Source organism: Periophthalmus magnuspinnatus, chromosome 15, assembly GCF_009829125.3.
Source record: "Periophthalmus magnuspinnatus isolate fPerMag1 chromosome 15, fPerMag1.2.pri, whole genome shotgun sequence".
Lineage (NCBI taxonomy): Eukaryota > Metazoa > Chordata > Actinopteri > Gobiiformes > Gobiidae > Periophthalmus > Periophthalmus magnuspinnatus.
In genome coordinates this window covers 1486178-1499055 of record NC_047140.1, presented here as the reverse complement: position 1 = coordinate 1499055, position 12878 = coordinate 1486178, and the positions used below count along the sequence as shown (strand labels likewise).

General features: G+C 38.9%; 1 protein-coding gene across 1 annotated transcript in view; it reads right to left on the bottom strand.

Moving 5' to 3' along the window:
• fmn2a (formin 2a) overlaps positions 1-12878 on the bottom strand; it is a 42832-nt gene that overhangs the window by 4182 nt on the left and 25772 nt on the right. The window contains exons 11-14 of the mRNA XM_033979728.2: positions 12142-12201; positions 10844-10964; positions 7453-7545; positions 1201-1252 (exon numbers count right to left, since the gene is read on the bottom strand). Of these exons, the coding sequence (XP_033835619.1) occupies positions 1201-1252; positions 7453-7545; positions 10844-10964; positions 12142-12201 (326 nt within the window). The remainder of the gene's footprint in view (positions 1-1200; positions 1253-7452; positions 7546-10843; positions 10965-12141; positions 12202-12878) is intronic.

The window sequence follows — 12878 nt, the reverse complement described above, 5'->3', positions numbered from 1 at the left end:
AGGCAGACACCACACTAGGGGCCTCTCATCAGCTCAGAGCACTGGCACCACGCGTCGCACCTACCACTGTAACACGAGGAACCGCCAGCACTAAATATTGACAAAACAGCTGGATTGGGTTTCGGCACCGTCGCAGCAATAATATCCAACCATCTTGCATTGCTTCCAGGCAAATTCACAACTAAATTGTCACTTTTACAGCTAAAGTGGGGAGGTTTTATTCCAAAAACAGAATTCTTAGATTGTTTAAAAAGAAGATATTATCTTAGCACCAACTTTTAAGGAACAGTCTCTCTTTCTGGTGTCACTACTAAGAACTGAATCATACAGCCATTTGAACAATTGAATGTCATCCAATGTTTTCTTACCAAAGCTTACTGCCAAAAGCTATGGATATTGCGTCACATACATTATGTCCAACTATTCACTCACTGTGATTCGATTTGGGGAACAACAGATTTGTTTATTCACCTATAAAATCATGTTTGCAGATGCAGTAACACAGGACATGCCCTGAAAATCTATGTAACTGTGTAACACTTCTGGTGATGTTATTGCTTTGGGCTGGAATGTTCCACTGTATGGGATTTAACTTTTTCCATGGAGACAAGCAGGCAACTCCACCAGGCCAAGTTTCAGGTCAGGGCCTTATTTATAAAACTTTATGTGGAATTCTTACTAAAAGTGTACATAAGAACAAAACAAAACTTCCACATGTTTTCAGTTGCACTCACTTCTCTGAGCGCAGACCGTCTTCCGACTCATCTCTGAAAACCCTAATGTCCAAAGGTCTGTGTTTTCAGACTGGGCCAAGGTGTCTTTTTATGGATCACTACTATAGAAATAATGCATGCTTTTCAAGGTATTTTTGAGCAATAAAAACACCTAAACGAATAAATGCAAGAAAAACAACTGTAATGCCATACAGTGAAATATCGCAGGAAAAGCAATAGCATTTCTATGAAGAAGTGGGAGGTGAACCCTCCTACCAGAAAACTCATTTAATGTACCTTTACTGAGGTAACAACCCTTTACCTCTGCAGCAAATACTTTGAACTGCTCACAAACAGTCAAATCTAAGAGGTATTACAGTTACACTTGCACTGTTTTGTTGAAGCCACTAGGCCAAGACATGAGAAAAGCCCATAGACATTTTTCAGGCGGTGGAGACCTGTGAAGTGTTTTTAAACAAAGACTCACATCTTCTGAGTGTCTGCCAGCTGCCTCTCCTGCGTCTCCAGCTCTGTTTTGGCTGTGAAAGGAAGCGAGAGATTGATTAAAGGAAAGAACGCTTGTATCAGTAAATACAGGATTAAAATATTTCCTGTAGCGTTAGGCACGAGTGTCTTTCACCTCCAGTGCAACATGTATATACAAGAGGATTCCACGTGTCACCATTACTTAAGCAGCAGTCATGGTCTAGGTCATCCCTGTGCCACCCGCTTATGGAGTGTCGGATCGTCCCGCTGTTGCACAACTGACAAATGAGTGCAGCAGATCGTAACACAAGTGCTTCTTTGTGCAGACGCAACTTCCAATGGAGACAGATGACTGTGGGTTTGTGCACTTAAGAGAGTGTGTGTGTGTGTGTGTGTGTGTGTGCGGGTGTGTGTAAAAGAGGAAAAACACACTGCAGATTGCAACTATAATTAGTACAGTATAAATTATGATAGAAGTTTAATTAGGGTAACCACCTTAAATTATGTAAAGAGTTGAGTGTGGTGAGACATGAAGGGACAGCATTGGGAAATTTGCCAACATTACACCCCAGAAAAGTCCGTACAATCAAAAGTCCTGATTTCTTTGCAAGGAAAAGTATGTGTTATTATATTTTCTATGTACATTTTAGGGTTGTAGTCGACTGAGGAATTTATTGGTTGACTAATGACCTGTCCTGCCAATCGATTGAACTAAAAGGGGGCATGATAAAAGCTCTCAAAACTATTATGTATCTCTATGTATCTGACCCAAACTGCACTCACAAGACTACACCTGCACAGGAATTCATGCAAAGACATCAATTATAGAAAAAAGTGCTAGGAAACAATGTCTGTATATAAAGACAGATTGACAGGTAGATAACTTTTAAATTGCATTTTTACATGTGAATACCAATAAAATACTATATCGGCTCACACGCTTCTCCATTCTGCTAATGTCCCACATTAATCCTTCTAATAAATTTCACTTTTTATAGAATTCATGTGTCACCACTGACAATGTGAGATATTCTCTAAATAAGTGGTACAAGGGGCAGGGGTCATTCTTCAGTATATTTTTTATTCTTTCTGTAACAATTATCAGATCATATTTATTTCTTCAGAAATGTCTTGGTGGAGGTTGAACTGTTGTATAAGAAGTGAATGGACTAAAATCAACACAAAAATCCCTTTTAGAAGATTACGCTGAAGGCAAAAGAAGGTTACAGACGTTTTAGAGTGAAAACATCTCTTCTCTCTTTGGAAAGCCTTTCTCATCTTGAGCGCTTACTTGGTATTAGCAGTGCAGTTAATTGTCTGTGTCTAAGACTAGTCTATATTCTCAGCCTTCTCTCCTCTACCTGTCAAATGCTGTCTTTAGTTGATGCATACATTAACTTTGAAACGAACAATTCTTCACCCCAAGGTTGCTCTCAGTGCACGGAGCTTCACTCACCTGTCACATGATCAAACTGACCTGTGACTTCCTCATCGATTTCCAAGACACACAGCACAGTGGATGGAGGAAAGAATCTTTCCTGGCACAGACGCGTGTTCCTCTCTTATCCCGGGAATATCTGGTTGCTATGTGTAATTGAAGCCAGAGCCACATCTAAAGATCTGAGTGGAGCCCAATGGGAGCAGTACCGTGCTTCACCATTCCGCTGCATTAAATCACGGTGTGCCTCAGCCTCGTCTGTGCTGCTGACAGCTCATCAACGCTGGATGACAAATCAGGCAATGGGGCACACAGGTCTCATGAAATATTGTAAAAGTCACTCATTTATTCATTTGTTGATGGGAGTGTGTTTATGTTCCTATTACAGATAAAAGAGCAAAAGTCTTTTTCTCCTTCTATGGGCCTGTCGCTCATGAAGAGATGTAATGGCAATCTGATGTCCACGTAAATACAAGGTACTTTAGGTTGTCAAATTCACCCAACGAAAGCAATGAGCAGCAATGACTGCAATCTGGAATGTTCTTTAACATCCACTGGACCTTAACGTGAAGATGGTGGTGCAATAATGTGGCTATGCTCTTTTATCTAAATAAGCACTCAAATATCTTGTAATACCAAACCTCATGACTGTACAAATGTATAGTCGGGGACTAGGTCTTTGGGTCTCCTGCGGAGTTCCAGTGTTTGTGATTGACAGGTGGATTTGCCATCTGTGTTAAAATAAAACGTGGCAGCTTAAAATGAAACAGAAAAAAATAAGAGGATGGAGAATCAGTGCAGACGAAGATATATGTAGAATCCACGTCCAAAGCACTAAACACAGTTTAACTGAGGTGATTTTGTTCTGAATAATATGAGGATATCCAAGAGGAAATGGTGGCTTTAGAGACACTTAAGTATCTGCAACTGGATCTGCAAAACATTTGACAGAGAAATGATTTACAGTGTGCCTGACCCCAGACCCTCCTGCATTCAAACACTAGTAAGTCTCATTGTAAGTACATCGGGCCTTTAGTAACATGAACATTACAGTAAGGTGCAGCCAACAGGAGTAGTGAGAGTGCAGCCTGACTGTGACTAATCTCCATGTCTATCACACACACAGTGTAACAGGGCCACTGCTCGGCTCACGTCCTCCTTCAAAGGCCTGCTGCATGTGAATCTGTGAGGCAGACTAGACCAAACAGCTCTGCTCCTACAAGTGCGCTCCCATGTTATTCTGTGGTGAGTTTCATGGTCAGAACATAAACAAACGCGGTTTCAACTGTGGAGCCAAAGACAGTTTAACCCCGTGCTTGTTGGAAATTACAGAAATAACAAAAATACGACTTTTGGCTGTTGTTCTTTTGCACCACCACAGAAGAGGAACCCCAAGAATCCTGTCTGGAGCCTTTGCAATCACACGTTCATGTTACCCTACTCACATTTGAAGGGAAAATCTCATCAAAGCAATAAACTACAATATTTCTCTCAAACGCAAATATGCAAATACCATAGAGGCCTTTCTCCGCAGACTTCCTTTACCACCAAAAGACATATGATCTATATTATTCTCATTTGAATACAAAAGCAATGGAAAGTGGCCTATGTGCCCGCTCCTTCAGAGAGATTGGTCACAGTGGAGTGGATGGAGTCAGGGTTACATTCAAAGTGATAGATTATGACAGTTAGCTGGTTAACAAGCACTAACTTAGACAGTGAGGTACAACATGTTAATAGTGTTTGGGTTATAGGCATAAAAGCAGAACTGTATGACATCTGGGGAACGTTAAGCTCAGATATTCTTCCAACTCCTGTGTGTCCTCAGAGAGATACTAAAACAGGAATCAAAATCAGGAGCTGCTGATGTGTGAAGGTGAAGCTCCAATCTAAATGTTTATTGTAGAAATATATTTGCTCTGTCAACAGCTGTGCTCGCGGATCAGGTGACTGTTTAACTGCGCTGCATTTTGTCATGTTTGAGGGCATGACTGTATTTCTAGTATCAAGTTTAATCAATTACTTATTAAGGTTAGTAAGCAATTAGTTGACTGGTAAAGCTGGAGTACTGCACTGCATTAACCCATGTTACATAATGGGTGTGTTCACAGTTTGCACACACAACATGGGATGTAGCAAACAAAAAGTAACTCTAAATAACAAAAAAAAAAACAAAAACAAAAAAAAAAAACAACCAAGGCACACCAGTTATTTAACCTTTCTTCCTTTTCAACATAATCCCATATAACTTGCATCATACTTGTGTATGTATAAAAAAGTTGAAAGTAGGAAACAATGAAAAAATAAATAAAATTAACAAGAGGGTTTGTCCAAACTTTTGACCGTTAGTGTAGTTAAATATAAAGATTAGCCAGCCAAGAAAATTTTGATTATTTTAATGGACGTTTTGTGCAGCAAATACAGATCCACTGCGAGGAGACCAGTAGTACTGTAGGTGTAGATATTTCAAAAAAGATATATATATATATATTTGTTTTTTAATAATGGGAGCAACAGATCATCTGTACTTATTCCTTATTTTTCCTCCTAGAACCTGGCATCCACAGATTTAACAACACATTTTGGGCTGTCTTTGCCATAATACATTTTTTTTTTTTCTGCAAGGTCCTGGTGTCCACATGTGAGGACATTAAACTGCCACTTCCTGCACCTGTCAGCATCTCTTCAAATGAGCCACATTGTTCCAAGAGGCACAATTGTTTCTCATTTTGTTTTTACTCAGGGGAAATGTTGCTGTATTCAGCCATTAAATAAATTATTTTTGTAAATCATCATTCAAATGTGACTTTATTATGTTCTATAAAAATGATTAAAACATAGAACGAATGTCCTCATATGTGGACATAATTTTCTCATAATGTAAAAAAATAAAATGTTTTTACACTCGTCAAGTCCCAATCAGTCCAAATAACAAAGAGAAATTAATAAAGCATGCCGTGCAAGGATAAGCTACCAGAACATTAAGAACAAACTGTTATTTATAATGCAAAGGGCGTTATAAATAACATACCATATGGATATTTTTGAGAAGCTTTTTACAATATAGTCAATCAATAGCCCAAATGCTATTAAGGCTGGAAGATCTGCACAAATGATTCACATGATGATCACATTCGGTGCACAACTAGGTGCTACAATTACTCTGTAACAAAGTTCTGCTTTAATTACTCATCACTCACCAGCACTTGCAGTAAACATCTCACTTTGAAGGCTTTGTTTGATTTCTTTATATAAATGATGTAGACTGAAAGTGGAGAGATGGGGTCAAAGAGACTACAGAATGCTTTGATTTCCCTGATGGAAAAAGTCTGTAGTGAACACAGGACACAGACAGGAGAAGAAAGAGGGCCAGGTATCTGAGAATCTCAAACACTGCAAGAACAAGAAGCAGACAGCGACCTGACAGCTTAACAGAGCACGGAGATACAGCGCAAACAAGCCCAAATGGTGTCTACTCCTGATGCTATCAATGAGCATGATTGTGAAGCCTTCAGCCCAGCTCCATCAGGGCGAGGAGGAGATACAGAAAGACTGAAATGTAACAGATAAAACTTCCAACAAGCAAGCCAAACTTATCTACAACAAACATGCAAATGCTCAAACAATGGCATCAGGTTATTTCATCTGTGAAAGAAGACAATAGAAGTTGAATAAAAAGCACAAAGGGAGTGTTTAACGTGTATGGTGTTTTAACTAGTTTGAATGCATGGTTTGAATTCTACTTTGCCAAACCAAAGATATAAATAGTACGACTGTCACAATAACACAGAAAGAAAAGTGATATATTTCTGTAGAAAATACAACATATGTGATAAATATTGAGCCCTAAAAATATAGCAATTGTTCTTTCTGTCATAAATTGAATGATAAGTGGAAAGTACTTATTGTTACAGGCCTACTAACTAAACCACAGCCAAGGCATTACAATGTTACAGTAAAGTAGTGCTAAAATGATTACTGATTGTCATATTCACAGGGTTTTTGTGATCTAACAAATAAATGGTTAATCACAGAACTGCCAAACTGATTAGTAAAATAATCCTTAGCCCTGTCCTGAAGTGAGATAGTGAACTCTAAAAACTATAATTTTATTCTCCATTCCTGAAAGTTACATGAAATCTGCCGATGACATTTGGGATTTCATATTAATGATAATGACAAAACCTTTAACAAAATCCTGGATCTTTGCAGTGGTTTGAATTCTAGCCTAAACAAGCTGTTCCTTGCCCCCTACTACCTTTCCTACTGTGTAAAATGCATTAAAATCAGAACCGGAAATTTATGAAGGACTTAGTGGCCATGGTTTGATTAAAAAAGTAATTATCATTATAATAGTTTTTTTCATACTTACATCATGATATAGAACAGACAATGTTTTAAAATAATAATAAAAATACACTCAATGAAAGTATTGTTTAAGACAAGGTACACGGCACAGTGGCTGCTAGATACACGAGTGCAACAGTATGTGCATTAGTCCTCAGCCGGTAGTGATGAGTGATATCAGATTTTAGTTTCAGTCTGATATCAAGTTATACAATGGTAAGTATTGCAATATCAATCCGAAACTGATGCCAATGAGTTAAGAATTCAAATACATTTAAACTATGGTACTAAAGAAAAAAACAAAAAAACTAATATACTTAATATTTAAGTATTTCTATCTTGCATGAGAATCGATACTTTTCCATTCCTCAGTCAGTAGTGATATATTGATATTTTATATAGATCCAATCACTATAGAATGGTCATTTTGAATCTCATACATAAAATGCATCTGAATCTGAAAGTTACCTTTGTTGAGAAAATCATCCATCTTGTCCTTAAAAGGCTGCTGGTTCTCTTCCGATGACAGCTTGCACACTTTGTCAGTTTCCGCCGAACACGCTAAAGACAGAGGCGTAAGTATTATTTCAGAAACCAGAGCTCTCATATAAAGCTTATTCAACATTTGTCTTGTAATTAGTAACTCTACAGGGCTCTTGACGAGGATTTCGTCTGTTTTGACAAATCACTACAGTATTTCTGCTGCGTTAGCAAAGCCATAATGAAGCATAATGACTAATAGGACACCCGGAGGAGCCACAGGAAGGCCCGGGTTACCCTCCCTGGAGAGTCCCACGGTCACGCTCTATCTCCAGCCCTAATGGATACACAATCGCAGCTCTGGGCCTGCGAGGTGGAGAGGCCATGAAACGCTTTAGGGGCAAATCAAAACTCCGGACACTTTCTAATGCCTTCTCCATATGACCCCCTTTCTCCTCGAGGTTCGCTGAGTTGTGTGCTCCTGCGCTACTGGCTGAATGTCCTTCAGGCTAGCCAAGGCCATTTGCGCACCCGCCCACCTATCGGAACCCCCCCTTGGGCTCTGTCATCGAAGCCGTGTCTGTTAGAGCGCTCAGCTAGGCCTTAGGAGGTGAGCCTTGCACAGGTAGAGTACAGCGATGATGTATTTATGTTTAGTCCAGCATGTGTCCCTGTCACTGGGGTATACTGCAAGTCTGCCTCCCATGTGACAAACTACATCTTTCTTAATGGCAAGTAATGAACAGCTTATAGAATTATTATGGATGAGGTAAAAAAATATTTGGCAACGTGCTTCAGAGGGTTAATTGGTTTAGCAGCGTAGATCCATAAAACATGATAGAGCGCAGAGCGTGTATTGGGAATTGTCAAACGTTCAAATGTACTGACTTGCACATATAGGCACATCTGCATTTTACACACGTACATGTATATCCAAAATATACAGTCATTTTTCTACCACATGTGGACGTACGAGAGGGTGGAAGTGTGTGAGGTGTTGAGAGCCATAAGAGAGTAATGAAAGTTAGTATTTCCCAATACGCTCATTCATTAAAGGACTTTTTTAGGCTTTAGCTGTCAGTTTGCCTTGTCAGGGTCTGATCCTGTTGCCACATTTTTTCCTTCTGCAAACAGGGTAATGGCATGCAGGCTCCAGCTCTGTTCCTGGCCCTAATTCTCTATAAGTCATCTTGATTTGTGGCGTATACCCCGTGTTTACTTTGTACTCACTTATTTTGACAAACGAGGAATTTGACATGCTTATATTACGGCTGTCATCGAGCGGACTTGCAGCATGCCATTGTATGGGGATGGGATAAGGGTATTTATTTTATAATGTTGTTGACATATATACATATACATATATATCTGTTCTTATCACATATACTAGTGGTTCCCAACCTTTGTCTCGATTAGCTCCTGAGCTCCGTCTCTCACCCTGAGTACACCTTAACTTGGCCACAAAATAATGTGTTCACTATACCGTCAGTTATTACCATTATATCTTTTTTGTTTTTGGTTTAATGATTTATTGATGTTCAAAAAAAACAAACAAACATTTTATTCAAATACTATTCCACCTTCAGTTCCACCTTCTTTTAAAATCTGAAACCATGCCAAGTAAGTGATTGTATCTGACATATCCTGTAAATGTCTCTTGGTAGTTTTATTTGTTTAATAAAAGAGTTTATATCCATATCAATTTTATATATATTTTTTTTTTTGTTTAGCATTGGAATTTGGTGCAAATTTGATTTTTTTCTGAAAAACATTGTTTTGTTATTCCATCACACTTAAAGGCATTTCTTTTAAAATCCTTATTTTTAACTGCAGTCCTGAACCAACTGCCTAGTTTCAACAAACTACAATTTCTTTTTATTTTACATTGCCAAAAAATTCTCACAAACTTAGCCAGAAAAGTCAACAAGCCCAAAAGTAAATTTAGTGCAGTCGGGTGATGAAAGAGTAGTGTGTCCGCGGTGAACAGTATTTTCAGCTTTTGCTGTGATAGCGTTCATAAGCAGAGCACACATTCTGACCTCCATATTTTGATCTCTATTTCACCAGGACAGTAAAGGTCCAACAGGAGTCTACCTCTGTCAGCCACATGTGCTTGTGCTTAGCTCCTCTATGACAAACAGATGATATCGCTGAGCTGACCTGGCTCCAGCGCCCAAACATGACCAGAGCGACCTGCTATTAGGAAACAATTTTTCATTCAGAAGAAGATGTGGCTGATTAATGTAACAAAATGAAAGTCTGTTAAATACAGTACATCCTCTGTCTGGGGAAAACACAGTAACCTTGTGCAATGTGCTGACTACTATTATTGAATTTCCTACAAAACTGATGGACTTCAAGGCAATATGAGGAAGATATTATAAGACACTGTTTATTCTAACAGTTAAAGGTGCACTGTGTAACTTTCCTGATGGGGGGCCTGCTGCCTGATGGAGATGTTTTTACTGCTCTGTCATTGGTCTGTCAGTTGCTGGGCGGATTTAAACTTTACAGCGAGAGTATCTCAAGATGGATTCTCATGAGTTTAAACTCACAACTATCGCAAAATAGAAATGTTCCACAGTATGGCATAACAAGTATCTGACCTGTAACTTGGCCTATGCTCAATGAGAAAAGTTATAAAGTGCACCTTTAAGCCTTTAATGTGTTATGTTTGTGTATCATCACTATGTACAGATGGCTTTGCTTTTACTAAGCAATTTTTTTTTTTTTTTTTTTTTTTTTTTATAAAATAATAGTATCTGTTTTGTAACTACTGTGTAATGTATTTATTGAGTTTGAACTAGGTTTAACAAAAGCGTTATCTAATTGCAATTAAGTTCTGTTTATTTAACTAATAACCAAAGCACGTGATTGTAGAAGCTCCAAAAGCTCAGCGGTTAATCAGACAGAAAGGTTGAGGACAGGAGTAGAGTTCTCTAGGTCTCACTTGAACCAGGATTATTATGGTTCATCTCACCTAAAGTCACATTTCTCTCACATCATGTAACTGTGAAGCATTGTACTGAGCTGCTACGGCTAGAGTCAGACATCTGTATTGGTACTAAATAAAAGTTTGCCCAGTGCCTTTTTTGGTTATCAAACCAATGTAAACCTGTTCACCCTTGGCGAAGGTAAGAGTAGGTGAGTTTCTTGTAATCTGTGTTTAATTTTAGAACACATGTTTGCAAGTGCAGATATGCTTTTACAACAACCGCTTTTACTGGTATTGGAAAATAATAACACATTTATAGTTCCTGAATTTCCTGCCCAGTTCTTGGTAAGGATCAAAGCGTAAAATGGTTTATGAAAAAAAAATTATGCCCTTTAGAATTACCAATTTGCCAAAATAGTCTTTGGATGTTGGGCACTTTCTTACCATTGAGGTCTTTTCTCAGCTTGCGTAAATCCCTCTCAAAGTCGTCAAACTTCATTTGTGAGGCCTGGAACAGGTCCTGAGGCTCGGGCAGTGGGTACACACATGTCTCTCTGCCAGCATCCTGCACAGACAAATACACATTTATACACAATATGTGCCATCTTAAAGAAGCACTGTGTAATGTTTGTGGTGGGGGGTCTGCCACCTGCTTGTCACCATAGAGCTTTTAATACTTTGCATAGATGTCCCATGGTATGATAAAGCACACTTATTTCACTGTACAAAGCAACAGTTTTTCTTTTAAGTGTTTTTAATTTTGAAAAATGTGACGTTTTAAAATCCTTTGTGTATGACGCACAGTATTTTTGAGTAATCACAAAAAGTACAGAGAAGTGAGCCAAGACAGGGGGCAGATGAAAACACTCAAGCCTTGAAAGCACAACGCAAGATTACTCAATCAAAATACAACCTCGAGTAAACCAATGATGAGAGAACACCCGTAGAACAGCATTAAAAACAAATTCAACTTGATTTTACATAATATAATACTTAAACTAGCACTATTATTTCCACAGATTTGGACTGGCGGCTTGACTACATGGAGATCTAGACACCCATAATGCCATACTGCAGAACATTCTGGCCAAAGCAAATAAACACCTCCATGGAAACAAGCAGGAGGCAGACACCCCCACCATAAAAGTTACACAGTACATCTTTAAAGAGCAGCCACCAGCATCAAAATGAGTGCTGCTTCAGTCAGTACAGAGCGGGCCCTCACACATCAGGGGCTCTCATCTTCATGTCTAAATACAAAACTAGAATTATCAACAATCCAAACATCCTCTGACCATCGCACATAACGACCCGTGAGTTCGCACTGGACCCCCGCTAGCTCTGCCCAAGCGTGTTACAACCCACATCCAGACCAAGAACCATGTCATGCAGGTTGACTTTGGCAGGCAGAACCCTCACTGAGTTCATCTCATCTGGAGAAACTAATTATTTACACTAGCGCTCCTTTGGATGCTGTGCCAACAAGCAGACTGCGAGAGTGAATGAAGCCAGGGAGGCCGAGTGAAAGACAGACAAGAGAATTAGCAACGCGGGCCAGAAGAGGAGAGAGAGACCAGTTTGTGCCGTAAATGAACAAAGGGAAAATAAATAATTTGATAAAGGATAAGCCAACGGTATCCTCTGGCAAAAGGCGAGATGAAAAGAGGGCTCTGGAAGGATTTCTAAGCAAATCAAAGCGAACAAGAGAAAGCCAGTCAAATAAACAGAAAAGCAAAACATACCTCATCAAAGTGCTTCAGATAGTAAGCAACGATGTAGGACAAAAGACTCTGGGAGTTATCCTGAAAGCAAAGAGAGACGATACAAATAAATAAACCAAAATCCCTTTATTTATTTATTAATTTCATCATGGCAGGAGGAACAGAGAGCTGGAATTTGTCCGGGTTTAACCAGTATACAGAGTGCGGTTTGCCACAAAAAGCAACGTGTCCTTATATGGCAGTGTCGTGGGCATGCCGAGCTAGCGGAGATATTAAATAAGCTCCGTAAACACAGCAGTCTCACTGATTGTGCTGTGAGGAGAAGTTGTTGTACTAACTACAGTGAAGAACAAAGATGAGATAGTGTGGCTAAGTACTACCTGTGATCGCTCAAATGAGTGTTTTGAATCTTGGGATGTTCATGTGGCGCAAATATCCTAGGCTGTTAGGAATGTCGAGAGTAATCTGTCAATATTTGTGATTATACAGGTCACTATATAATCACAATAATTACACAAATAATAATAATTGAGAGAATAGAAGCAAAAATAAGTCATTTCAATTCAATCTATATAATCTAAAAGGGAAAGAGTCAGTGAATAGTGCTTTTAATCTGCATGTGTTTGTCACACTTATCATCACACTTACATTAACATTCAGTTTGTTTTCCTAAAGCTATTCTCACACTCACATCCAAAAGAAGTGCCAAGAAGTTTACTTCATTTGCAGATTCTTGCATATTTAACGGATTAACTGAT